This window comes from Pristis pectinata, chromosome 40 (assembly GCF_009764475.1).
Source record: "Pristis pectinata isolate sPriPec2 chromosome 40, sPriPec2.1.pri, whole genome shotgun sequence".
Lineage (NCBI taxonomy): Eukaryota > Metazoa > Chordata > Chondrichthyes > Rhinopristiformes > Pristidae > Pristis > Pristis pectinata.
In genome coordinates, this window is record NC_067443.1 from 9015542 (window position 1) to 9042620 (window position 27079).

A 27079-nucleotide genomic window follows, 5' to 3' on the forward strand; every position below is an offset into this window, starting at 1 on the left:
CCCACAGTCCCAGTTTCTGCTTCACCTTCCTAATCCACTCCCACCAATTTTTGTTGCACGCCCCGACCCCTCCGAACCAGATCCCCAGCACTTTCAGATAGTCAGGCCTGACAGTGAAGGGGACGTTGGATCGGTCGGGCCACTTGCCGAAGAGCATGGCCTCACTCTTCGCGCGGTTGACTCTGGCCCCTGATGCCAACTCAAACTGGGCGCAGATGCTGATCAATCTGCCAAATGACCTCGGGTCTGAGCAGAAGACGGCGACGTCATCCATGTACAAGGAGGTATTCACCTGGGTGCCCCCATGCAATGAGAGGGCATATCACCCCAGGGGGTCACATGAGTGGTTTTAAAAATTAACACTACTTAATGTATTGACCATGATTGTAAAAGCTTTGCACGATTTCTTCTTTTGTTTTTTTTTAGTACGAATAAAGTTTATTTTTGAAATAAAAATTAAAAAAAGCCCTGATGCCATATAATGAAGGGATCAATGCATTTACTGGGGCGAATTATCAGGTTAACAAAAATATAAACATTGGTCAATATACCATTTCTATTTCTCTTTTCTAGGGTTATTTTTACAGTTCCCTTCTGATAAAATTGCCCGTTCCCAAATTTCCCAAACTTGGAACATAGAAGAATGAGGGGTGACCTTATAGAAGTATTTAAAATTATGAGGCACAGATAAGGCAGATGGTAACAGCCTTTTCGCCAGGGTAGGGAGTCCAAAACTAGGGGGCATAGGTTCAGGGTGAGAGGGGAAAGATTTAAAAGGGGTCTGAGGAGCAATTTTTCCACGCAGAGGGTGGTGAGTATATGGAACGAGCTGCCAGAGGAAGTGGGTGAGGCAGGTACAACAGTATCATTTAAGAAGCACCTGGATAGGTACATGGAGGGGCGGGGCTTGGAGGGATATGGGCCGAACGCAGGAAATTGGGACTAGCTGCGTGGGCAGGGACTGGAAGGGCCGAAGGGTCTGTATCGGTGCTGTATTGCTCTACGAGTCTGGTCACCAATGCCATTCACTCACCTGTGTCGTCTCCAGACTCACCTGTAACATCCTTAACTTACGCCTTTTGCGTTCTTTGATTGGTCCACCAATTCACCAATTGGAAACACGAGACGGCTCACAGTCCCGGCCACCCTACCTGTCAATCATAACAGATATGCAAGCTGATTGGCGAATGCAGCTGAGTCAGTAAAACTTGCGAATGCTGGTAACAAAAAGTTCAAAGCTGACCTGAGTGAGGAAAACAGTAAGATCACTTTGTAAAGTAATCGGAGATAGGATAAAGGTGAGATCTTTCTGTAACTACATTACTATTCCTGAAATGCATAAAGTAGATAAATAAAAAAAAAGTTGCGATGGCCGGGAATCGAACCCGGGTCAACTGCTTGGAAGGCAGCTATGCTCACCACTATACCACCATCGCACTGCTGGTTCAGGAGCGACAGTACTTCCTACAACTGTCAACTCGCAGCAACTGCTTTGTGTAGTGTCTGTTCCAAGCCAATGGACAATAATGTAGGTTTATTATTTGCCTGAAATACATTTTATTCCAGCGCATAAGTTTCTCAAGTTCATATTTAAGAACATTTGCAATTTTTTAAAAAAGTTCTGCTGTCAAATATCTGAAAAACTCTGCCCGTTAGCAGTTGCCCTGTATACGCAGCTAAATTCTGGCACACATTTTAATCAAATGTTTACTTTTAAACATTTTTTGCAAAAAAAGCCATGGTCAAATATCTGGAAATTTTGCAATTAGTATTCGTCTTCCTTATGCAGTTAATTATGGCACATTTTTAAGAAATCAAATGTTCAGTTTAATTTTTTTAGTTTGTCAAATATCTGGAAAGGTCCGTTTTTATTTAGCGCCTTCTTCCTCTTTCGTACCGCGGGAACGGTAATGGCAGAACGATTTGGTGTCCTTAAACTTCTCTCCTCTTTCAAGATGCTCCCCAACTCCTACCTCTGTGCCTGAGCTTGTGGTGACATCTCGACATCTCCAACTCTGCTCAATGACTTGTGGAGAGTAAATCAGGTCAACGATTCTTCATCAGAAGAATCTTCAAGTACTGAGCCCACCGTCAGAGGGGCAGCGTTGGGGGAGCACCGCACTGTTAGAGGGTCAGTACTGAGGGAGTGCTGCACTGTCGGCGGATGAAGCGAAGTTAAGTGTTGCACAGTGCTGAGGATGAGCTACACTAACAGAAGTACAGTACTGAGGGAGGCTCATACCGAGGGAGGGTCACACCGAGGGAGGGGCGGCACTGAGGGAGGGGCGGCACTGTGGCAGGGGCAGCACTGAGGGAGGGGGCAGTACTGAGGGAGTGTTACTGTGGGAGAGGCAGAACAGGGAGGGTCATACTGTTGGGAGGGGCAGTACTGAGGGAGCGCCGCACAGTGGGTGGGGCAGTACTGAGGGAGCGCCGCACAGTGGGTGGGGCAGTACTGAGGGAGCGCCGCACAGTGGGTGGGGCAGTACTGAGGGAGCGCCGCACAGTGGGTGGGGCAGTAGTGAGGGAGCGCCGCACAGTGGGTGGGGCAGTAGTGAGGGAGCGCCGCACAGTGGGTGGGGCAGTAGTGAGGGAGCGCCGCACAGTGGGTGGGGCAGTAGTGAGGGAGCGCCGCACAGTGGGTGGGGCAGTAGTGAGGGAGCGCCGCACAGTGGGTGGGGCAGTAGTGAGGGAGCGCCGCAGAACACCCAGAACATGCTGAACTGTAAGCAGGTGCGGCCATTCACTCGGGTGGACGTCAGTGGTCCGGGGCCACGGAAAGTGCCTGGAGGTTATTATTAGGAATTCCGAAGAAAACATTACCTGGGTGGTCACTGCTGTCTGTGGGATCCTGCTGTGCGGGATCTGCCCGCCTCATTCCTCACGGTACAACACCCGCAGGGCAGCGACCTCGTTGGCTGTGAAGTGCTTCAGGACAGCCTGAAGATGCGACAGGGGCTGCACAAATGCAGGGCTGGCCCCTTGTCTTTGTTGGAGCCTGCCCGACAGATAGTTCATCCGGCCCCCCCCCCCCCGGCCCGCCCCCTCCTGTCCAGGAGCCAATGGCAAAGGGAGCTGGCGTTTGCCCGGAGACCGGAGTCTTTCTCTCGCCGGCTGCCAGGTCCGAGTGGGAAATTGACAGGGAATGAACAGCAGGCGCAGTTACCAGGACAACCAGTAACCACAGTGCAGCTGATGCAGGCATCTGGAGAACAGGTACATCCCTGCACTGATGTATTACGGTTTGCAAAGAATAAACGTTTCCATTCGGTTACAGTTTGCTCATCTTCAACTAATGTTCCTGATTCAGCGGCGTCTGTTTTTCATTTCAGTCCGGGACAAGCAAAAGAAAAACGTCTGTTCTTTTCTCTCTCATAAAATGTCTCTGATCGAAAATTTGTAATTTGTTGCTTCTTACTGCCGAGGGAATGAATGGAACGCAGGACGGCCTGATGCAATTATGTTTGTTCCCTCTCGGGACAAAGCGAGTGCACTGTGTGTGTGACAAGTGTGTGAGAGAGAAGGCAGCCTGCATTTATATAGCGCCTTCAGCATAGCAAACTGTCCAGCACGTTGTTAGGAAGGATGGCCAACGTCTCGGTCAAGGTGGGAGGTGTTAAGGAAGAGAGAGGAAGGCAAAGAGGTTGAAGGAAGGGTTCCCAGTACAACGGGGCCCAGGCAACCGCAGGCACGGGCGCCAGTGGTGGAGCGATGGAGGCTGAAGATGGTCAGCAGGCCGGGGAATGGAGGGGCAAGAGATCACTGAGGGACTGTGGGGCTGGGGGTGATTATGGGGGCAGGGAGGCGCCAAACCATCAGAAAAACAAGAGTGAGGGTTTAAAACTCTCAGTCAGTGAGTTGACATATTCCCAGTCCACCTCGTGGCTCAAAGGCTTTCTTTGCCTGGTGCTGCCTGAAACTACTCCAAGGTCAAAGGAACAAAGTTCGTATGATTGGGAATTATAAATCCTTCAACCGGGTGGGAAAGAAAACTTTCTATTTCTTCAGCTGCTCTCCCTGTCACATGCCTCCAAAGTAGCCAGTACCATTATCACATTTGGACATGGATAGGAAAGGTTTAGAGGGATATGGGCCAAACGCGGCCAAATGGGACTGGCTTAAGGTGGGCATCTTGGTCGGCACGGACGAGTTGGACCGAAGGGCCTGTTTCCGTGCTGTATAATTTTGTGGCTCTGCCGGTGGGCTGTTCAACTGTGATGTTTAGCGATCGATAAGGGGCCGCTCAGAGAAGGGGCGCAACTCATCAACGTGCTGAAACAACAATCTGCTAGAGGAACTCAGCGGGTCGAGCAGCGCGTCTCCAATATGCCGAAACAGGCTGAGATCACAGAGCAAACTCAAATGTGAGATTTAGAGCTGGCTCAGATAATTGTGAGGCCCAAGTAAAAAAAATAAACAAAATGCTGGAGGAACTCAGGGGGTCAGGCAGCATCTGTGGGGGGAAATGAACGGTCAACGTTTCAAGTCGAGATCCCTGATCTGGACTGAAAGAGGGGAAACAGCCGGTAGAAAGAGGTGGAGGAGAAGGGGTGGAACAAGGGCTGGCAACTGATAGATGGATCCAGGTGAGGAGGGGGGATAGGCAGATGGAGGAGGGGAGAGTGGGAATAGTGACAGAGGCGGGGCGGTGACACGTGGAGGCGACAAAGGGCTTCAGATGGTGGAATCTGATAGCAAAGGAAGGTTGATCATGGGACCAAATAAAGGGAGGTGGGGAACAGACGGGAACGGCAGGGAGCAGAGAGGCAGGAGAAGAGAGTGTGGGTGATGGGCAGATGGAACGAGTTAGTCCCATATCCCGCTAAACCTGTCCTAGCCATCTACCTGTCCAAATGCCTTTTAAATGTTGTAATCATACCTGCCTCAACCACTACCTCTGGCAGCTCGTTCCACAAACCCACCACCCTTTGTGTGAAAAAGTTGCCCCTCAGGTCCTCTTTAAATCTTTCCCCTCTAGTTTTAGAAGACTGTGACCATTCACCTTATCTCTGCCCCTCATGATTTTATAAATCTTTGTAAGGTCACCCCTCAGCCTCCTCAGGTCCAGGAAGAAAAGCCCCAACCGATCCAGCCTTTCCTTATAACCTAAGCCCTCCAGTCTCGGTAATAGCCTCATGAATCTTTTCTGCTGTAACCTTCTTCACTGTCCACTGCACCACCAATGTTAGTGTCATCTAGAAACCTACTAACCATGTTAAAAACATTGCATCCAAATCGTTAATATAAACAAGGGGACCCCATACTGATCCTGATGACACACCACTGGTCACAGAATAACTACCCTCCACTACCACCTGCTGGCTCCTTCCACCAAGCTAATTTTGTATCTAATCACTATTTTATGCTGGTTCCCATGTGATATAATCTTCTAGACTAGCCTACCATGCGGGACCTTGTCAAAGGCCTTGCTAAAGTACTCAGCCAATAGGGACTGTATGACTTTTTTCTGTGATGTGGGTACACTTATTTCATCAGGGTGCAAGCAGAAGTGTAGAGACAGCAAGGATTCTGATACTAGACAAACAAGCAAATCATAAAATGTGTCCTAACTCACATTTTTTATATATTATACATTTCAAAGTTATATATAAGAGAAAAGTTCTAATGAAACAAATTATTTATTAACTTCCATTCCAGGGTCACCAAAACAGTCACAGTAGAGAAGCTCAGATGATGGGCAGGCAGTAAACCAAGTGGTCAGAAATGACGGAAGACCTTTGGAGCACCATCCTTCCAGAGGCAGCCGCTGGATCACCCATCCATGCTGTGTCCCTGGAGCAGAAGACCACCTTTGTTTTGGTTTTCTTCCTCTTCATCTTCCTGTGCCTCCTGATTGTTCGCTGCTGCCGGATCCTGCTGGACCCCTATCGGAGCATGTCCTCTTCAACGTGGACAGACTACATGGAGAAAGAGGCACTGGACTACAGGATGGCATGAGCAAGGAAGGAAAGGGAAGAGGAAGAACAGTGAACATGGAGAAGAACGTGACATTAATTCAGCTTTGGGCCACGGATTGACTCTATGGTAGATAAGCCCCTTAGTCTATATTGGGACATTGGTTGATCCCACATGGATTAGCCTTCTGGTCTATAGCAGATCACCAATTATCGACTGTAGATCTACTGATATCTGTCAGCTATGTATCAGTCCACTGATTGAATCTACAGTAGATAAACTTACTGGTCTTCCTTATGCACCATTTATTCCACAGGCAGTCATCAGACCATTAACACTCTGCTTATGGGATAAATGTACCATGTTCAGGAAATGACAGTGAACTTTAAGAGAATGATTGAGTTTTGAGACCAGGTTTGACAAGAAGGTTGGAGTAATTGAAGGCCCATTCCAGTGAAATGTCCAGCAATGATTGTCCAAATTAAGTAATGAAACCTCAAAATAGGTGTCATATATATGTTTAAATGTTGGATGGAAAACATCAGAAAGTTGCAGAACTTGTTCATCAAATGTTAAAGGCTATCACTACAAGTGGAGGCATCAATCATTGGTGTGTGGAGCTCCCAATGTGAATACCATTCAGTCCTGAAACAGCAGGAAACAGGGACTAATGTGAATGAGGTGAAAATATTCTCTGTTCCACCCGAATTCAAAATAAATCGGAAAGTTATTTGTATTTATTTTCTTTTCCAATGGCTTTGATTTTTCTTCTCCCACCTAAAAAAGAAAACCACTGAAAGATCTTTGGTCTTCCTCCATTTCCTGAACTTCTGCTCCCCCCTCCCCACCTTTCAGCCCACCAGCCTCAGCATCCAGCACACCACCTTTCATCATTTCTGCCAGCTGCTCATCATCACCATCAAGGACCCAAACAGCCCTTCCAGAGATTCACATGCACCTCATCCACTGCTCCTGATATGTCCTTCTCTACATCAGTGAGACCAAGCACAGATTAGGTGACCACTTTGCAGAACGTCCACTTTCTGTGTGAAACAGCAATCCCAAGTTCCCGCTTGCCACTTCAACTCTCCTTCCCATTCCCACACCAACCTGTCTTTTCTTGGCTGCCTCCACCACCAGGGTGAGGCCAAACACAAACTAAAGGAACAGCCTCTTATTTCACATGGTTAGTCTACAACCCAATGGTATGAACTTTGAATTTTCCATTCTCAGGTGACCCGCACCCTCTGTGCTGCTTTCTCTCTCCTTCTGGTCTGCCAATGGTGCAGCAATTGACATCAGTAGGTGGTCAAAAGGCTCAAACTGGAGGAGCTCAGAGATCTGGAAGTGCAAGATCCCACTATCTCAGCAGATTACCCAGATAGGGCTGTAGAATAGTGTGGATTATTGGCACGCAAATAGGTGACAGCAACTGCAAATATGGATCTAGAACATAGAACAGTACAGCCTTGCAGCCCATGATGTCTGTTCCGACCATGATGCCTGTTCCGACCATGATGCCAAATTAAACTGCACATCTGCCTGCACATGGTCTATATCTCTCCATTCCCTGCTTGTTCATGTACTTGTCTAAATGCCTCTTAAACTTTGTTATCATATCTCCTTCTTCCACCTACCCTGGAAGTGCATTCCAGACACCTACCAATCTCTTTTGTAAAAAAACTTGCTTTGCACATTTCCTTTAAACTTTCCCCCTCTCACCATAAGACTATGTCCTCTAGTATTCGACATTTCCACCCTGAGAAAAAGACTTTTTACCCTATCTATACCTCTTGTAATTTTATATACTTCTATCAGGTCCCCCTTCAGCCTCCAACACTTCAGAGAAAACAATCCAAGTTTTTCCACCCTCTCCTTGTAGCTAATATATAACATATAACACACAGAATGAGTTGTCCAGTGATTAATGAAACAGCTCAGTCTCAGTAGCTCACAGTAAAGGTGGTCTTCTTTTTCCCTTTGTTTATCACCTCAGTCAACTCTAAATCTAGCACAGACCTCAACCTCAAAAGCTTTAAAGTGCCTGCTATCCCTTTGGAGGTTTTGCTTTGCACTCCATGCTTCTATGAATAATGTCTGGGGGCTGGGAACACTCCCAAATCAATCACCAACCTAGATACACCCCTTGATTCAATTATCCAATAGTGAGGAGGCAGCAAGGTGGTCTTTGTAGCCCAGAGAATCTGCCCAGGAGACTACCGTCTTATTTAGGGATCTTGAAAATACAGAAGTGAGTGTATTAGGAGGAGGCATAATCAAGATTTAGACATAGAGGAATTTGGGTTGAGAAGTGGTGGGAGGCAGGAAATAAACAGGTTCAAATCCAAAGATGGGAAGGGTGGGGGAGGTGGGGTTAAACAAAAAAGTTCAATGCAGAGACTGTGGGAGGAAAGTAGTGAAGATATCTGTGAGGAAACTTGAATTAAAATTGGGTGACCCAAATTACCATACCCACTATCACAGAGCAAGGCTGATGGACACCATGGCAACAATAAGGGGGAAACATTTCAAAGGCAAGACCTTTAGGGTGAAACACTGCTGGTAGGTAAAGTAACAAACAGTAGGAAGAAAGGCATTTTGGTGATCACAGTCACACCTCTAGAGAGCCAACCTGAGAGGGAATGTGTGGAAGCCATTGCTGGATCACTCAGAGCAAAGGAGTCATCACATCTCAGCCAGGTTTCCAACAAAGTTCTGATGTTGATGCAGTCATCCAGAATAAGGCCACAGCCAATGACTTGGGATGTAGAGGAGAGCGATGACAGCCAATCCTTTCACTGAGGCCATAGAGTTAGCACAGGGTAGCAACCCATGAGAGGGTGGAATGACAAGTTAGAGTCCAGGATCTGAGGGGTGACCCTTTAAAACTGAGATGAGGAGGAATTTCTTCAGCCAGCTGGTGAATCTGTGGAATTCATTGCCACAGAGGGCTGTCCAGGCCAAGACATTGGGTGTATTTAAAGCAGAGATTGATGGGTTCCTAATTGGTAAAGCAGGTTAAGGGTTACAGGGAGAAGGCAGGAGAATGGGGGTTAAAAAACAAACAGCATAGACTCGATGGGCCAAATAGTCTAATTCCACTTTTATATCTTACAACTCACAGACATTTCATTTTAAAAGTGAAGTCTTCCAGGTGAGTCAGTAGACAGAGGTCCCATCTAGCAGCTGGTGGTGAATACAGAAGGTCTCACGGGCACAACCAGGGAGTTCTGAATTCCTCCAGTGCCTGACCCAGAATTTTTCACCAAACATTATCAGGAGAAAAACAGGAGCTGAGAGACCAAGGAGCAGCAGGTCCCTCACAGGTACGGTCTCAAACCCTTTAAAAAGATTGTTTTATCGCGGGCTTTTTGCTGAGGAGAGAAACAGGAGCTGAGAGACCAAGGAGCAGTGGGTCCCTCACAGGTCTGGGCTAATTTAGAAGGGGCAATAAAAAGGTCAAGCCAGGTGGAGCGGCCATTTTGGAACAGCCAGAATTAGAGTGAGTGGCTTTGGCAACAAGAGGCGGAGGCCATCGGCAACAACACTGGTGAGTAGCTGGTAAGGAAAGGTAAGGTTTACTGTTATTGTTATAACTTTTAAGTAGACTACAGCTAGGTAAGAAAAAAATAATTCAGATGGAGGGCAAGGGAATGTACTGCAGCTGCATGATGTGGAAGCTAGTGGACCCGGGCCAGCATGGCTTTGTGAAGGGCAGATCATGTCTCACAAGCCTGATAGTGTTCTTTGAGGAGATGACTAGACAGATTGATGAGGGTAGTGCAGTAGATGTGGTCTACATGCATTTTAGTAAGGCATTTGACAAGGTTCCACATGGTAGGCTTCTTCAGAAGGTCAGAGGGCATGGGATCTAGGGAAGCTTGGCCATTTGGATTCAGAATTGGCTTGCCTGTAGAAAGCAGAGGGTTGTGGTGGAGGGAGTGCATTCAGATTGGAGGGCTGTGACTAACAGTGTACCACAAGGATCGGTTCTGGGACCTCTGCTTTTCGTGATTTTTACTAATGACTTGGATGGGGGTTAGAAAGGTGGGTTGGCAAGTTTGCAGACTACACAAAGGTTGGTGGTGTTGTGGATAGTGTAGAGGATTGTCAGAGATTGCAGAGGGACATTGATAGAATGCAGAACTGGGCTGAGAAGTGGCAGATGGAGTTCAATCTGGAGAAGTGTGAGGTGGTACACTTTAGAAGGACAAGGCAGAGTACAAAGTTAATGGCAGGATTCTGGGCAGTGTGGAGGAGCAGAGGGATATGGGAATCCATATCCACAGATCCCTGAAAGTTGCTTCACAGATGGATAGGGTAGTTAAGAAAGCTTATGGGATGTTAGCTTTCATAAGTCGAGGGATCAAGTTTAAGAGCTGCGAAGTAACGATGCAGCTCTATAAAACTCTGGTTAGACCACACAGAGTACAGTATCCAGTTCTGGTTACCTCATTATAGGAAGGATGTGGAAGCATTGGATAGGGTGCAGAGATTTACCAGGATGCTGCCTGGTTTGGAGGGTATGCATTAATGAGGAGACACTAAAGGAGCTAGGGCTTTACTCTTTGGTGAGGAGGAGGATGAGAGGAGACATGATAGAGGTGTACAAAATATTAAGAGGAATAGATAGAGTGGATAGCCAGCACCTCTTTCCCAGGGCACTGATGCTCAATACAAGAGGGCATCTCCCTTGAACTTCCCACCCAAAGTAATGGGTGGGAAGTTCAAGGGAGATAGCAGAGGAAGGTTTTTTTTTACCCAGAGAGTAGTTGGGGCATGTACATTGGTCAAATTCAAGAGATTACAAGATAAGCATATGGAAGAATTTTAATCGAGGGATATGTGGGAGGAAGGGGTTAGATAGTCTTAGGCGAGGTTTAGAGGTTGGCACAACATTATGGGCCAAAGGGCCTGTATTGTGCTGTACTGTTCTATGTCAAATTACACATTCTATGTTACTAATACAGGAATCTAGATCTTTATCAAGGTAACTAAAATTACATGTTTTTATTCTAAGGAAGTGATCAAATATCCTGAAATATCTCCAATCGGTGTTGATAACTCTAGGTTCAGCTCCTGATTTGAGGTAGAGGAGGAGGAGGACGGTGGTGGTGAAACACTGCAGCCAAGCCTCCTGCTCATAGTTGCTTCAAGTAGGGTGTCAAGGAGAAAAGGGATCAAACCCACTGAGAGCAGCCCTGCTGTTGAGTGAACTGACAAGTAATGCAATGATCACTTGGTTATGATAGATTAAAAAAATTGCTGGAGGAGCACATGGGATAGGCAGCATCTGGGGAAAATGGATAGTTGACATTTCAGGTCGAAACCTTTCCCCTGGTTGTGGTGGTGTTTAATTGGCCATGGTACTTAATGATATATTAGAATGCAAAAAAAGATTTCAAAGCAAAATCCATTTACTCAGCTTATTTCAACAGCAAACTACTGTGGTCTACAAAGCCTACTTAAGCAGCACCCCTCCCAAAAGTGTTTTAGTGGAGATTAATTCCAGAATGGAAGTGTATTTTTGACACGCATAATATTCGTCCCAGGCACGTTCAGTGTGCAATCCTGGCAAGATCGATGGTCTGAGCAGAAAGAATAATGCCATGTTGTTGCCAGTACCAGGGGAAGGATTGTTCAATAACATTATATTCAAACATACAACAAAACACATGCAATAAAACAAGTTTTTTTTCGCATTTTATTAGGAAAGGTATGCCTTTAATAATGGTACAAAATGTATATACAAGATTTATTTAACAATCTGTATCATTTTCTAAAAACACGGCTAGTTCTAAAGGAATCCTGTACACAAGATACTGAAAATCTGTAACAGTACACGGTACTAAAGGCGCACCAGGTATAATTCAAGGCTTCCTCACAACCACAGGCAATGAGAATTCATTCCCTTATTGGGCCACCGATAATCTTAAAGAAAAGGTCACCAAAAACTGCAAGCTTTCTAATTGGTAAACAGAGGTCAGGATAAAACCCTAGGAAAACAAATACAGATATAGATGCCTTTCCTGAGCAATGTTGTCTGGTAAAGCAGGATTAAAATCATCCAGACACAAAGTGGATAAGACCATGGCTGAAGCCACTTATGCTAGAAATGCAATGGGTGGATGGAGGATGGTAAATGGGGAGGAGAGAGCTGCTGAGAGAATGCATCTGCCCCAAAGGTTTGAGGACACTTGCTTCAATCCACTGATCTTTCAACTATATTTAAAAGCAATCAGCCCAGTCACTAAACCTCACAGATCATTGAACACTGTTGAACACTGCAGTAAGATATTTACAAAACTAGGTAAAAGGTTGAATTTTACTGGAGTAGCATGGGGAAAGTAATTCATGTGTCTATAATATATCTGGGAGGTGCGGACAGTCTTGGGACACATTTGGACACTGTTATTGCCCACTTTCACACCCTCTTTCTGCAGTGAAATACGCAACTCCTATTCTGATGAACATTAGAGGAAATGCTTCCAGGCATCAACACTGCTTTCACTGAAAATCATCGCCCTCCCCAACCATAAATGCAATTAAGAACATGATCCTTGAGGATTGCTAGTTACTTATTCTCCCATCTAAACCCTACCCCTTCCACCATCCTGAACCAGAAAGGAGATTATGGAGTCTCAATTTTTGAAAATCTTCCTGTGTTCTGAAGCCTCCTCACAGCCTGCTCTTTACCCACATTAATAATGACCAGGCAACAATGACCTGGTGAGAGCCCTTCCTCAAACACTGTAACCGCATAATCCTTTTTCTTCCCTCTGCCATGCCTCAACTCCAAGCCCTTCCAAAACCCACAGTCAATGACATTTTTGTAATATGCATTGGAACCAATTGAATGGGTGTTTCAGACAATCCTGGCAGTACTTTGATATAGCAGTGCTTGCATATAGCAAATTTGTATTTTCAGCAACATTTTGTTTTGAACCACACCAGCTACTGGGCCCACACACACCCACCCTATGTTTTATGACTGAAGGATTATAAGCTAATGAAGACCAGCTGGCTTTCCCACTGCTACAGTATCCCACTGACCATGATGCAGATAATTTTCATTACACAAGGGTAGTCAGAGTCATGGCCCTAAGGCAGGTAAGGTGCAGCTTGGTCATCATCTAAATAGGCCAGAGGAACATATGAGGCAACTGTAACATACATGTAACATTCTTCTGAGTCAGAGACAGTTCTCTAATTGGACACAGGCTGCTGTGTCCCATTTTCTGCACTTGGAACATCTAACCTTGGCAAGTTACAGTCCCAAGTTACTCAGCAGGCAACTGAAGCAGGTCCCAGCTTTACTCTAAAGTGGTACTGAATGAGTTCATCTTGGCCAGGCTCCATCCCAGCTTTGGTGTATTTGGCTAATGCCTGTTTTATTTACCCCTTCAACCCTACCCCTAACTCCTCTGGGTGCTGGGCAAGTTGATCTCAGCTCAGCCGCCAAGTGTAGGAGGGGAGAATTCTCTAGGGTTGTTCCCGAACACTGGCTGGAAAACTGCTTGTTAAAGATGATTGGGAGGGTTGAGGGGTGGGAAGAAAGGGGCAGGGTAAAAGAACTTTAAGTATCAGTCAACGACAGGACTAGGACATGTATTATAGTCACTGGTCTTCACATAGGAAGATGATTTGCAGCACAAAGTACAGCAGGATTTTAAATCCTCCAAAGTGTCCCAAATACAAAGAGAAATATTTTCACAAATGGAAATACAAATCACACACGTTATGCTGGAGCTCCTGACCTTGGGGAACATAATAAACCTATCTCCCCATATGATAAAGGTTTCATTACTGCCGAATAACACAGCACATCCTGTAGTTCCTTGGTTATCAACTATAATGAAGCAATTGCCCCCTTTCATATTCTAGCAGTCTATGACTGTAACTTACACAATAATTTCTAGCTTCTACTATGTGACACACACCCGAAACCTAATGTGTGATGAACATGCACAGAGCACTGTGCAAGGCACCTATTTGTCTCTCTCTGGCTTTCAAAATTGTTTCACCTGGACCAGTGCAATTAATGTTTCAATGCTATATGGGCACAGGAAACAAGCAAACTATTCAAACACTGGGAGCAGGATATGAAACCACTCCTAGACTGGCTGCTAACATTAGGAGAATGAGGAGTGGATTGGATTCTCACCCGGAAAGTTAGCAGAAGACATGTGACCAAAAAGACCTTAATGAGGTAGGAAAGGTATTCAAAGGTGAACTAAAGCTTCAAGTGCAACATCCTTGAGCATTTAGATTCACTGGACTGAGAGGTTCATTGGTGAGAGGGTGGCAAAAAAGGAAAACAAACAAGAAAGAGAGAGAGCAAATGGGGACCATCTCCTGCTGCTGCCAGTATTATAATAACAGCATTAGTGCGCATCAGAATGGCTCTGTCAAATACAACTAAAACTGTGGCTGTATGCTCTGTAGTGCCCAACAACTTGGTTCTTCCACTAGTCCAACAGCACCCTCTATTAGGAGAAGAGAACACAATTATGTAAAGAATAACTTGGCAGTAAACACTCAAGGGAGTAATAGGTAGCCTGGATTTTGAATGTCAGCTGCTCACTATGTATTCTACAGTAGCCAATATCTCTCTTGCCCAGTTACTGTGCTCTTTTGGTTTGAACACCTAACTCTAGCACCTTGCTGTATTCAGATATTTCTCATGATGACCAGGTCCAGTCTGACCTGGGTAACAAGACAGACAACTAAGCTGATATATGGCCAGACTGATTGCTTCTTGGAACCTAAGAGCTCAGAGGATTGAAGATTACCAGAGCGGTGAGCATCCAGTCACTATTTATCCCCTCCAGAGACACCACTTAAAAAGCAATAGACAAATGAAGCTCATTCTCCCAATCATTTTACACAACACTCACAGCAGCAATAATTAGTTAACAACTGAAAGCCAAAAACCAGAAAGCATAATCATACATTACCAAGGAGGAACTCCAGTTATCACAAGACCAGGTAGGAAGAGAATGGGGACCACTAAGGGAGAGTGGACGAGGCCATATCTGCCCTATGATCTTTCCTGTTAGAATGAGCAACGAAGCTGCCAGAATAGGACGAGTGGGAGCTGAGTATCCTCAATGATCCAAAGACTGTTGATCTGGATGGTGTAGCTCCTTAATAATTTATTAACGGTGGCAAAATTTTTCAGTGTTTAGCGCAGCCTTTTTACAAAAATATATACACTGTGGCCACCTTCATATCTGGTTTGAGCAACTGGATAACATGTCTGAACAGGGATTTTTCTCGGTGGGTAGGGATAGCGGGTCAACACTGGAGCAGCAGCAGCAAGATGGATCATGCACTGGTAAGTCGACATTCACTAGTTAAATGTACAAGCAGCCAGCTTGAGCAACGATGTAGTCGGATCCCAATGGCAGATTGAAACAGCCCACTAAGCCTGTAAGAACAATCCCCCACTTTACAAAATTCACCAATCTTGCCCGATACCAAAACCAGAGGATAACCCTAAATTTACATTGGATAAAGAATAGGCACCATTTTAAATGGTGCTTTAATACCAACAATCAGGTAAACTGAATATTCAGTTTTAAAATAAGTAAACCAGGCACCTTAGATGACAATAAAAATAATTAAAAAAATACAGTTCTTTTCAAATTATAAAAAAGGGCTAAGGAAATGAATCAAGACCCTGGTTGTACAGCTAATATCCTGAACACTTCTGCTAATAAGAAAAGCAAACCTGTCCACAGCAGGTTCATTAGAAAATGAATAATCAAAAAGTCAGCACCCTCTTGAATGAAATGATACTAAGTATCTGAAGTGCAGTTGTTATTTAGCCTTTGAATAGGAAGTGCTTTGGGAAAGCACTTTATAATGTTTAAATAATCCACTCTGTCAGCAAGTGTGTTACTGATTAACTCTGTGGTTCATTTTACTGATGGATATCTGTTAAAAGCAGACCTTGGAATTGGGGGTAGTGTGGGCGCAGCAGGTAGAAAAGTGGGAATTTCTCTCAAAAGGTCCCCCTCCTTAGGGGAAACTGCTTTGAGGGAATCACCCACTTTCCTGCACCTCGTGTGCATAAACATTCTGTGGACTATTCCACCACCTGGCCAACACAGCACAGTGGAATCTCATTCTTTGGGACTGTGGGGATCCCTGCAACTTTATTTCTACAGCAGGGTTGACATTTACCTCCAAATCACTGAGAAACTTGCAGTCTACAAGCTCAAGGATGAAGCTAGCCTGGATGTGAGGGGACTTTTCTGCAAATGAAACAAGCATGCATAAAAAGTTCTGATAAAATGAATCCCAACTTCCAATTCTACAAGCAGTCTTCAGATTCCCTGGCCTTGTTCCTGACCTCATCACCTCCATTCAGTCAATTGGGATCTTTGGAGATAAAGGTGCCCAGCTGGCAAAGCCAACTAGCAAGGGCTTCTACAATGACCGTCTTCTGTGGTCCAACAAGAATTGGATCACAGGTACCAAGGACTAATGGCTGCAAGCAACACCTTGAAGAATAAAAGTATTAAAGACATTAAAAGTGTTTTCCAATTTTTTTTAAGACAAATCTTCAAATTAGTTTTAGACTTTCTGCAGGCAGTGTGTGAATGTAAGTTCATATGACTGGATAAAGTGGTTAGAAAGGTGAATTTTCTAGGCATAATTGGCATTTGTAAGAAGCTCAACTATAGAGTCATACACCATTCACCTATCTAACAAGAGGATGGGTTCCTCCCAGAGCTGTGCCAGAATTAAAAAGGTTAAGCTTGAAAACAAACATCAGGAGATGTGAAAAATGAACAGGATTGGGGACAAGACACTACACATAAACCTTGCCCTGCATCTCCTCCACTTTACAGTTTCCCAGAAAGGAAACTTTCTGTGAGACCAACTCCTTCCTCTTTTCTATTCATAAAGATTAGAAACACTGGCTCAAAGAGGACCAGGCAGTATCCAAGCACCATATTTTACTGGTCAAACATTGCCTTCATAACAAAAGTAATCACTACAGTTGGTGTCCTTCAAGACATTTCTGAGCAGTGTCAGAAACCAATATAAAAATACAGATCAAGGGTGCTTTATAAACTTTTCCAGAAAGAATAACAGGAAATAAAAAGTTTGTTTCCTACCCATATTCTAGGAGGAAAGTACATTTAGAACACAGACAGCTCTGAGGATATCAACAAACAAACATGTCTTTGAAACAACCAAATACCATTCCAAAAACATTTGTTTAAAAAAAAGACTAACACTGAACTCTTTCCCCGATCTCCCCCATCTCCCAAATAATATCTCCCTCCCAAATGACTGCATCCTGTACAGTGGAAGATTTTGCATTTGAAAATAATTTAAAATTATCCACCCACTTTTCTCCATAATTGAGGCAAGAAATTTCTGCATTTTTGGTTTGAAATACTTAAAAAGGAAAACACATGCTCACATTACAGCTGACGCTGAGAGAAGCCTGTTCCTGGTGACCAGGAGTATGGGCACATTAGTTGTGGCTGGGCTCGGCAACATTTCCTTGGCCTTCGCTTCAAGAGCTTCCACAACTAAAAGAAAAATCACTGGCCACAGTGAAGAGGTTTCCCTCCCCCACCTGCTTTCCAGCTCCTGGATTTTTCTCCGCACAAACAGGAATTGTGGATTAGACTTCATGAAATGCTGGTCCCTTTTTTTATTCCCAAACCATTTATGGCAGAACTGTTCCTGCTAGTGTTCAGATTTCCTGGCATGGAACTCCCAAAGGGGTTCCTGTACAATCAGAAAATGAACGTCTCTGTGCGGCATGGCAGTTAGCAACAGCCTGACCCCGAGCTGCTTTTGCTTTGCTCATGTGTCTGAGAATGTCTTAGAGTGTGCGTGCATCTTAGAGTGTGTGTGTCCACGTGCACACAAGAAACAGGGCGTCAGGAAAAGAGTGCGAGGCAAAGGGTTTTTATGAAGTCACTGTTTCGGTTGCCATGTCAAGGGGCTGCTCCATCGTTTCTATTGTGGTCTCGGGACCCTCTACCTCTGTCGCCATAGTGATGACTGGGACAGTCCCATCGTCTGTGACCTCCTCCACGACAGTGACTTCCTCAGCTGTGGTGTGGAGTCGGGCAATGGCCTCCAGTCTCATACGGTATTCCTCTGCTTCCTGCTCCTTTTTCAGCAGCTGCTGCCGATACTCCTGGGCCTTCCTGTTTGCTTCATGGAGCTGCTTCTGAAGTAGTTCCCTCTCCATGCAGTCATTGGCATCCTGCAACAACAGACCAGAACCCACGAGGGTAGCTTACAACTAGATTCGCTTAAACTAGAGTTAACTAATCCCCTCTGCAGATGGTTTTCACCATTTGAGGCCTGCCCAGCTCAGTCAACAATTGAGACATGAAACAATTAAGGTTCTAAGTGTCCACCGAACATAGGGCTTGGAGTTTTTATTTAAAAAGCACCAGTATGCCCCCAATTGGAGTATTGTCCCCAAATCCAAATGCCACTCTTTGGAAAGATTATTGGGAAGGTGCAAAAAACCACTTACAGATGTCACTCCAGAAATATCAAGTTAATTGAAAGCAGCGATTTCTGGTTGTAGGGAATTGCCCAGCTGGGCTCCTCCCAATGCTCATCTCCATCCATTCCTTCATCCTTCCATTCCCGTCTCACTTGTGTTTTTCCAGCCTCACCTTCAATGCGTTTTAACTGCCTCAACTGCTTCTTTACAAACATTATGAATTCCCCACAGGACGTATTTAGGATCACCATATCTTTATGCTCATGGTCGAGTCAACTCCTGCCACCAACGCACCTGACTCTACAAGTGGAGATATTTCCTCTGCACTTTCTCAAAGCCTTTTGTAACCTTCAACACCTCTCAACCTCAGAACTTTGAAGATTCAGGACACTGGAGGAAATTATTCCCCCCCACAGCATCCACACTGGCTGTAAAAGAGTTATCCATCTAATCTACATTTCCCAGCTCTTGGTCTGAAACTTTGTAGGTTATGGAACTTCAAGTGCTTGTCCCAGTGAAGCTAGGCCAAACTTGGACCCAAATTCTCCTAAAAGGTAGACTCCCTCAGCTTTGGTATCTATGTTAATATTTATTTGTACCCTCTCTGTGGGTTGCACCAGTTATTGTAGAAAGGAGACTAGAATCGTCACCTAATCAAGTTTCTATCCACTTTAACATCTTCTGGAGCTTTTAATTTGATAGCTTGCAAACTGATCCCAGGTGCTTTCCCTTCTTTTAATGACCTCATTAACCTGCATCTCTACTTTTAGATAATTAGTATCATCGGTTTGCAGCAAAGACAGCCATTAATTTAGTTTTATGCGTCCCACTGCATCAGCTCCAATCATTCCTGCAGAATTTTAAGCTTAAAGTTCCAATTGTATCTGTTAAGCTGTAGATATTGGGAAAATTTTCTTCCAAGATCAGATCAAGGGGACCTTACGCTACCTTCTCCATTGGCTCCGAGTGGTTGAGGACCGCCTCCAGACACTGCTTCTTTGTCGGCATTTCTTCCGTGATGATGGTCTCTTCTTCCACATGGGAAGTTGGGACTGTCAGAACTAAGGAAAGCACAGGATTTGGTAAACCATTGTCCCTGCCATTAGAACACAGATCAGATATATCCACATGCACTCATTTCAGTCTCATTATAAAGTTCTCAAGCACATTTTCACTAGTACACTGATAACACCCAGTCCTCACCACTTCATTCATCCCCACTAGTCTTCAGACTGTCAACTGTCTGTGCAACATCGAATACTGATGGAGCAGATTGGGAAGACTAAAGCCATCATCTTTGTCCCTATCACAAACTCCATGTCCTAGTTCCTGATACTGACTGTCTTCTTGTGGATCTTCAGATGCTTGTCCAGGCGAAGCTAGGCCAATCCTGAACCTGAACTTTTCTTATACTCCCTCAGCTTTGGTCTCTTCCGGTTAATATTTATTTGTGCCTTCTCTACACCTTACACCCTTTATTGTAAACCTAATCAAGTTTCTAACCATTTAACACAATCAGCTGTTTGCAATATTGTTGTAATATACCTCTGACCACAAATCCATGCCATGCTTTAAAAGCCCAAATTTCAACTTCTGTAACATTGCCAGACTTTTCACCTGCCTCAGCTCACTAGCCACTGAAATCATCTGTTTCTTTGCCAGCTTTAGACTTGACATACTCCTGGGCTGCTCTCCCACATTCTGCCCTCAGTAAACTTGAGGGTGTCCATTTTCTGTTACCTAATCCCATCTTGCACAAGGCAGTGGGTGAACTGGATTCACAGTTCACAGTTAAACCATCCCTTCAATTTGTAATGTTTACCCTTTTCAAGAGCCTTGCTGGGTCTCTTCCTTTCCCATCAACGTAACTTCCTCCATCTCGATAATCTTAGTCATCGAGTCCTGAGTACTACAGCAAAGAAACAGGTCCTTCGGCCCATCTAGTTCATGCCGCCTGATCTTCTGCCTAGTTCAATCTATCTGCACCTGGAGATATCCCTCCAAACCCCGCCCATCCATGTACCTATCCAAATTTTCCTTAAATGTTCCAATTGAGCCCGCATCCACTATTTCCGCTGGCAGCCCTTTCCACACTAGCACCACCTCAGATTCCCCTTAAATATTTCACCTTTCACCCTAACCTAGGTCCTCGTTCTAGTCTCACGCAACCTTAGGGGAAAAGCCTGCATGCAATCATCCTATCTGTACCCCTCATAATTTTGTATATCTTTATGATTTCTCCTCATTCTCCTGCACTCCAGGAAATAAAGTCCTAACCTATTTAACCTTTCCCTATAACTCAGGTCTTCAAGTCCCAGCAACATCCTTGTAAATTTTCTTTGCACTCTTTCAAGCTTATTGATATCTTTCCTGTAGGTAGGTGAACAGAACTGCACACAGTACTCTAAATACGGCCTCACCAACATCTTGTACAATTTCAACATAACATCCCCTGTACTCAATGCCCTGATTTATGAAGGCCAAAATGTCAAAAGCTCTCTTTATGATCCTATCTACATATGATGCCACTTTCAAGGAATTATGTATTCCTAGGTCCCTTTGTTCTACTGCACACCTCAGAGTCCTACCATTCACTGTATAAGTCCTACGCTGGTTTGTCCTCCCAAATGCAATAACTCACACTTGTCTGTATTAAATTCCATTTTTCAGCTCATTTTCCTAGCTGGTCAAGATCACACTGCAAGTTTTGATAGCCTTCCTCGCTGCCCACTATGTCCCCAATCTTGGTGTCATCTGCAAACTTGCTGATCCAGTTTACCACGTTATCATCTAAATCATTAATATAGATGATAAGCAACAATGGACCCAGCACCGATCCCTGAGGCACATCACAAGTCACAGGCCTCCAATCAGAGAGACAACCACCTACTGCCACTCTCGGGCTTCTCCCGCTAATCCAAAGTTGAATCCAATTGGCTTCTTCACCCTGAACGCCACATGACTGATGTCAGGCTCAGTGGCCTATAATTTCCCGGCTTATTCTTAGAGCCTTTCTTGAACAACAGAATAACATTAGCTATCCTCCGGTCCTCCACCTCACCTGTGGCTAAGGAAGTTTTAAATATCTCTGCCAGGGGTCCTGCAATTTCTGTACTAGCCTCCCACAAGGTCCAAGGGGACACCCTGTCAGGCCCTAGGGATTTATCCACCTTAATTCGCCTCAAGACAGCAAGCACCTCCTCTTCCGTAATCCAGATACGGTCCATGACCTCACTACTCTTTTGCTATGTTCTATAGTCTGTCTGTCTCCAGAATAAATATGGATGCAAAACATTCATTTACGATCTCCCTCATCTATTTTGGCTCCAGGCATAGATGACCACGCTCATCTTCAAGAGGACCGATTTTGTTCCTTGCTACCCTTTTGCTCTTAATATAGCTATAGAAACCCTTGGAATTCTCTTTCACGCCGTCTGCCAGAGCAACCTCATGTCCTCTTTATACCCTCCTGATTTCTCTTTTAAGTGTTCTCTTGCATTTTTATACTCCTCAAGCGCCTCATTTGATCCTAACTGCCTACATTTGATATGCACAACCTTCTTTTTCTTTACCAGGGCCTCAATATCCCTCAATAACCAAGGTTCCGTAAACCTGCCATGTTCTCAAGACCTCTAATGCCCTTTCTGATTCTGCTTCTAGAACACCTGAAGCTGCGACTTTATATACTGATAGGGAAGAGCTACAACCCCTGCATATTATCAGAAGGGAGATCATGAAATGGGATTGTGATGAAGCAGGGCACAGTACTGGATGTCCTCTCAGCCTTTGTGCTTTTATTAACTGTACTTTAGAGAATTGGATTGGCCATTCATGTAAATTACTGAGCGTTCAATTTTTCCCACAAACTCTGGGACCATACTTGTTTCTTTATAATCCTGGAAGTTCAGCAGCTCTTTGTATTCCAAGTTACATAGAACATGGAATAGTACAGCACAGGAACAGGCCCTTCAGCCCACGGGAGCTATGGACTCTAAGATCCCTCTGTACATCAATTCTGTTAAGGGTTCTGGCTTTAACTTTATGCTTTTCCCTTACATGTGCGCTCCCAAAGTGCAACAATTCACAATGGCTCGAAGCTGTGATATTGAGCTGGATGGACTAGGGAAGTTTGTAGCTTTGTCGCATTGCTGGTGCCCTCCAGCAAGAGAGACTGAGGGTTACAAACTGCATATTTAACTGGCTGAAAAGAGGAACACTTCATTCCAAGCTGTCCAGAATGCCCAAATACCCCCAATAAAACCCAACCTTGGGCTGATTTCATTTTTAGCTTGAGCAGACTTACCTTGCTGCCCATCTTGCATGGTCACAATGAATGGCTGACCAGTACTTAGGCCGGCCTGAAGGTTACCCAGCTGTACGCCACCATCAGTCACTATGGTGATGACCCTCTGACCTCCACTCCCTACAACTTGTTGAATGGCGGAGTCGACAGAGTCTGCAGTTACTACCTCCTCTGTCACAGCTGAAATGGAGAAAACAAAAAAGTCAGTTAATAAGATATTTATTTATTAGTCACATGTACATCGAAACACACAGTGAAATGCTTCTTTCTGCGTTACTGAGAATGTGCTGGGGGCAGCCCACAAGTGTCACCACTCTTCTGGCACCAACATAGCATGTCCACAGCTCCTAACTTGTATGTCTTTGGAATGTGGGATGAAACCGGAGCACCCGGAGGAAACCCGTACAGACACACGGGGAGAACGTACAAACTCCTTACAGACAGTGGCGGGAATTGAACCCGGGTCACTGGCACTGTAATAGCATACAGAAGTACGCTCCTGGGGAACGTAGCATAGCAGGACACTAGATAGCAAAAGCAGACTGTAAGTTGTCAAAACAACAAAAAATGGAAAAGCTGGGAACCAGAATTAAAAAACAACACTGTTAGAAACACACAATGGTGACATGCATCTTAAAAGAAGCAATTCCAAGTGAAGGGCTCATAGATGAGTCTTTAATGCAATCTCCCTCTTTTGTTTTTTAGGTACTACCAATGGGACTCAAACATTCCAGTACAGATGATGACAGGTCACACTGCTGCAATGAGACATTGTCCAGAAATAAAACAAACATTAGGTCAAAACAGGAAGGTTGGATCACCAACACTTGCTTTGACTGACCCAAGAATGCTGTCAACTATTATAAAATTCTTCATCTTGATCATAAATTTTGAAATATTGAAATGGTGCAGGATAAACTTTATAATGAGTGGACTTCCTCCTAAATTGAAGAACAGTCTTAGTTCCACACCTAAACATCTCCCAGAATAATACATAGTATATCCTGTTCTTACAAGGTGATAAAGGCAGGGAGCATTACAATAATGACCCTAGTAGATTACAACTGTTATGGTCCAACAGACACTTGCAGCCACATGAGGAGGCATGTGGAACCATTCATTTAAAGGGTTTGCAGGGTTTGAAGCTTCAATACATTGATCACAAAGTGGGCTTGTGGTTTCAACACCAGTCCTTGCAGAATTGATATCAGCTGCAGCACTTGGTGGACCAAGGAAGCAAATAGCTTGTGAAATTAATGGCAGCATAAGAAAATACTGCATGGAACAATGCAAATAAAGGGCAAGATACCACACAAGCCACAATTTATTAAACATAACTAAAAGTAGAGACCCCAACCTGGGAAGAGCCCAAGTTCATAATGGAAACATTCAATTTCTGACTGCTACCTTGCAAACAAAAAAGCACATTAAGAAACAATTTTCATAAATACATCCAGCAATATTAAAATCAAAACAAAATATTTTCATAATTCTAGATAAAGATTCTTCCAACTGAAAATGCTTCCCATACCCTGCCATAATACTAGATACAGCATTTACAAAGGTACAGCTCAGGACAAAACTTCAGTCAGACAGCATTCCAAATGAGAAGGCTGCAGATGATACTGGACTGGAGGACGTGCACTATTAAAACAGCTTCAACATTCACAAATGTAATTCCTCTGCCAGTCCAATATTCTATTCCTTGCATTATTCCCTCTCACCCCCACACAAACCACTGAGTGAATATAGTAGCGGAGTGTAAAAGAAAATAATCTGAGATGCAGTTCTCAAGACACCAAATGTCCTCTGGTATCTCACCTTGGAGGCTATGTTCTGTATGTTACAGCTGACTACTAGTATCAATAGATTAGCCTACTACAGAGGGCACCTCTACATGTTAAGTCCATATCCCAACAATGTCAACACTTAGGTCACCCCAAGCTGGGGCTGTAGAGGCAAGCTGTCACTCTAGAAATCATCTGGATGGAGCAGAACTATGGACTGAAGCTAGGGCTTATGCTGGTTAGACTTCATTTCCACAGGGTTTTAAGGCCCTATCACTTTCACAGGATGTGAACTTAAAATGTATACTGCAGCATTTCAGTATCAATAAGGCACCCACAATGGGCAACATTTACAAGCAGTGTGATAACAAAAGTTCAGGTTGCACACTTTCAAACTAAAGTGTGGAGCTACCTCATTAATTTTATCAGTTCCCTGAGCCAATCAGTTTTGTTTGTCCTCAACTCTCACAGTGCAATCGCAGTACAATAAACAAATAACCACTTGGGCATTAAGAAACTATAGCTCACAAGTAAAGCCAGAAAGACTTTGAAAAGCTCTGGTACAATGTTACTCAGCTCCTGGGAGAGAAACCCAAGTGCCCATATGAGGCATAGATTGGGTAAATGCACTCTGTCTTTGTCCCCCCAAAGTTGGGGAATCCAGAACATTCTTCTCCAGCATGATGGGTAACAAGAAAAAGAACCTCTTTAATAAAGGGGACGTTTCAAAGTTGTCAAAATATGATAGGCACATGCTTGAACCCAACTATCATCACCAAATTTTTTCCACTCGGGGGTGATTATAATCTGGAACCCACTGACAGAGTTGGTGGAGGCAGAGACTTTCACAAAATTTAAGAACTTGGATGAACATTTGAATCGCCAAGGTATCGTAGGCTACAAAGTGCTAGATTAGTATAGATAGGTACTTAATGGTTGGCGTAGACATGGTAGGCTGAAGGGCCTATTTCTGTACGACTCTATGACTCCATAACTTCTTTGTTTAAAAACAAAGAATCCAAGCCACTGATTATGCTCTGTCCAGAAACTTTTTAAGTTTGAACAGTGACTGCAGAGAATACTAACAGAGCGGGACTGGGAAGGAAACAAGGATAATGGAAGTGGGTGGAGGGATGGGAGTGGGTGGAGGGGGGTTGGGGGTGGTGGTGATGATATTTATTTAGCAAATTTTTTTTTATTTTACTTTTTATTGGCAAACCACAGAAATAAAATCGGTCCCTCTTGCCTGCATGTAACCTAACACATATGGAGATAGCTGGTGGAACTCCCCTACACAAAGCGTTGGCATCACCGTTTTTTGTTTAATCACAGGTTTGCTACATTCAGCCCCATCTGGTTTTGCTAGTGGCTCTCACCATTTAAGTAAAGAAACTGCAGAAATAAAGATAATGGGAGAACGAATTCCTTATAGCTCAAGAATGGCAGCATCCAAACCATGTGGCTGAAGTAAATCACAAGTGTTTGAGCATCCCTCCAGTGATCCTGGTTTCAGACCATGAATGTGAAACAGTTTGCACCATGGTCGGCATGAGCTCATTGGAATGAAGGGCCTGTATCCGTGCTGTATTGCTCTATGACTCCAAGACTCTATATGTGAAAATACCATTAGCTCGTGTGTGTGTGTGTGTGTGTGTGTGTGTGTGTGTGTGTGTGTGGGTGTGTGTGTGTGCGCGCGCCTATGTGTTGAATTAAAATCCACACACTACAACATTTCAGTGAAATTACCTGCAGTTCCGGTTGAGTTTGATTGTGGCCCTGAAGCTTCTGCTAAAGCAGCCAACATAGCCAGTACTGAGGTTGTGGAGTTACCACACTCCACTAAGGAGATATCAGATACACCTGCAGAGGCAACGAGGTGTTAAACTCAGTGCCGAGGAAAAAAAAGGTGCTCAAATCCAAAGGACATAGATCTGAATCGAAACCACATCTCCTCCTTTAAAGCTGCAGCTGTGTATATTGTGCCACCTTGTGGGAATAATATTAACCCAGTACCAGGGCCTCACAAAGAACATGTATAGAAACAGAAGCTGGCCACTCAGTCCCTGATATCTGCTCCATTCAATAAGACTATGGATGGTCTTTTATATCAATGTCACTTTACTGCATGAACCTCATATCTCTTCATTCTCTTAATATCCAAAAATCTATTAGTCTCCATTTTGAATACACTCAGTGATCAAGATTTACTGTGCTCTGAATGAAGAAGTTTTTTCTCATCTCAATCCTGAAAAGCCAATCCCTTATTTTGAGTCACCTCTAGGGAACATAAATATCTCAATCTTAATTATTCTGTTAGTTGCACCCTCCAAAACTCAAAGTTTGTCAAACCTGATTTTCCCTTCATTCATCCACAATGACCCTTCCCAACTCTATTACTGTACAGTATCCCAACTGTACTGTTAACACTTCATTAGAAATATATTCTAGCAATTTCCCTACTATTGAAGGCAGGCTAACTGACTGTGGTTCACAGTTTTCATTCTTCCTCTGTCCTTCAACAGTGGGGGTTACTTTTGCCACCCTTCAGTATGCGAAACCGTTCTAAGGTCTGTGTTATTT

General features: G+C 44.2%; 1 protein-coding gene and 1 non-coding gene across 2 annotated transcripts in view; both read right to left on the reverse strand.

The window, feature by feature from the left end:
- Window positions 1–1364: 1364 nt before the first annotated feature.
- trnag-ucc (transfer RNA glycine (anticodon UCC)) lies at window positions 1365–1436 on the reverse strand. The gene has a single exon. It is a non-coding gene; the product is annotated as a tRNA-Gly (tRNA).
- A 10181-nt stretch (window positions 1437–11617) lies between these two features.
- gabpb2b (GA binding protein transcription factor subunit beta 2b) overlaps window positions 11618–27079 on the reverse strand; it is a 39111-nt gene continuing 23649 nt past the window's right edge. Inside the window, exons 6-8 of the mRNA XM_052045806.1 lie at window positions 22713–22892; window positions 19358–19470; window positions 11618–18157 (exon numbers count right to left, since the gene is read on the reverse strand). Coding sequence (XP_051901766.1) covers window positions 17855–18157; window positions 19358–19470; window positions 22713–22892 — 596 coding nt within the window. The 3' untranslated portion in view covers window positions 11618–17854. The remainder of the gene's footprint in view (window positions 18158–19357; window positions 19471–22712; window positions 22893–27079) is intronic.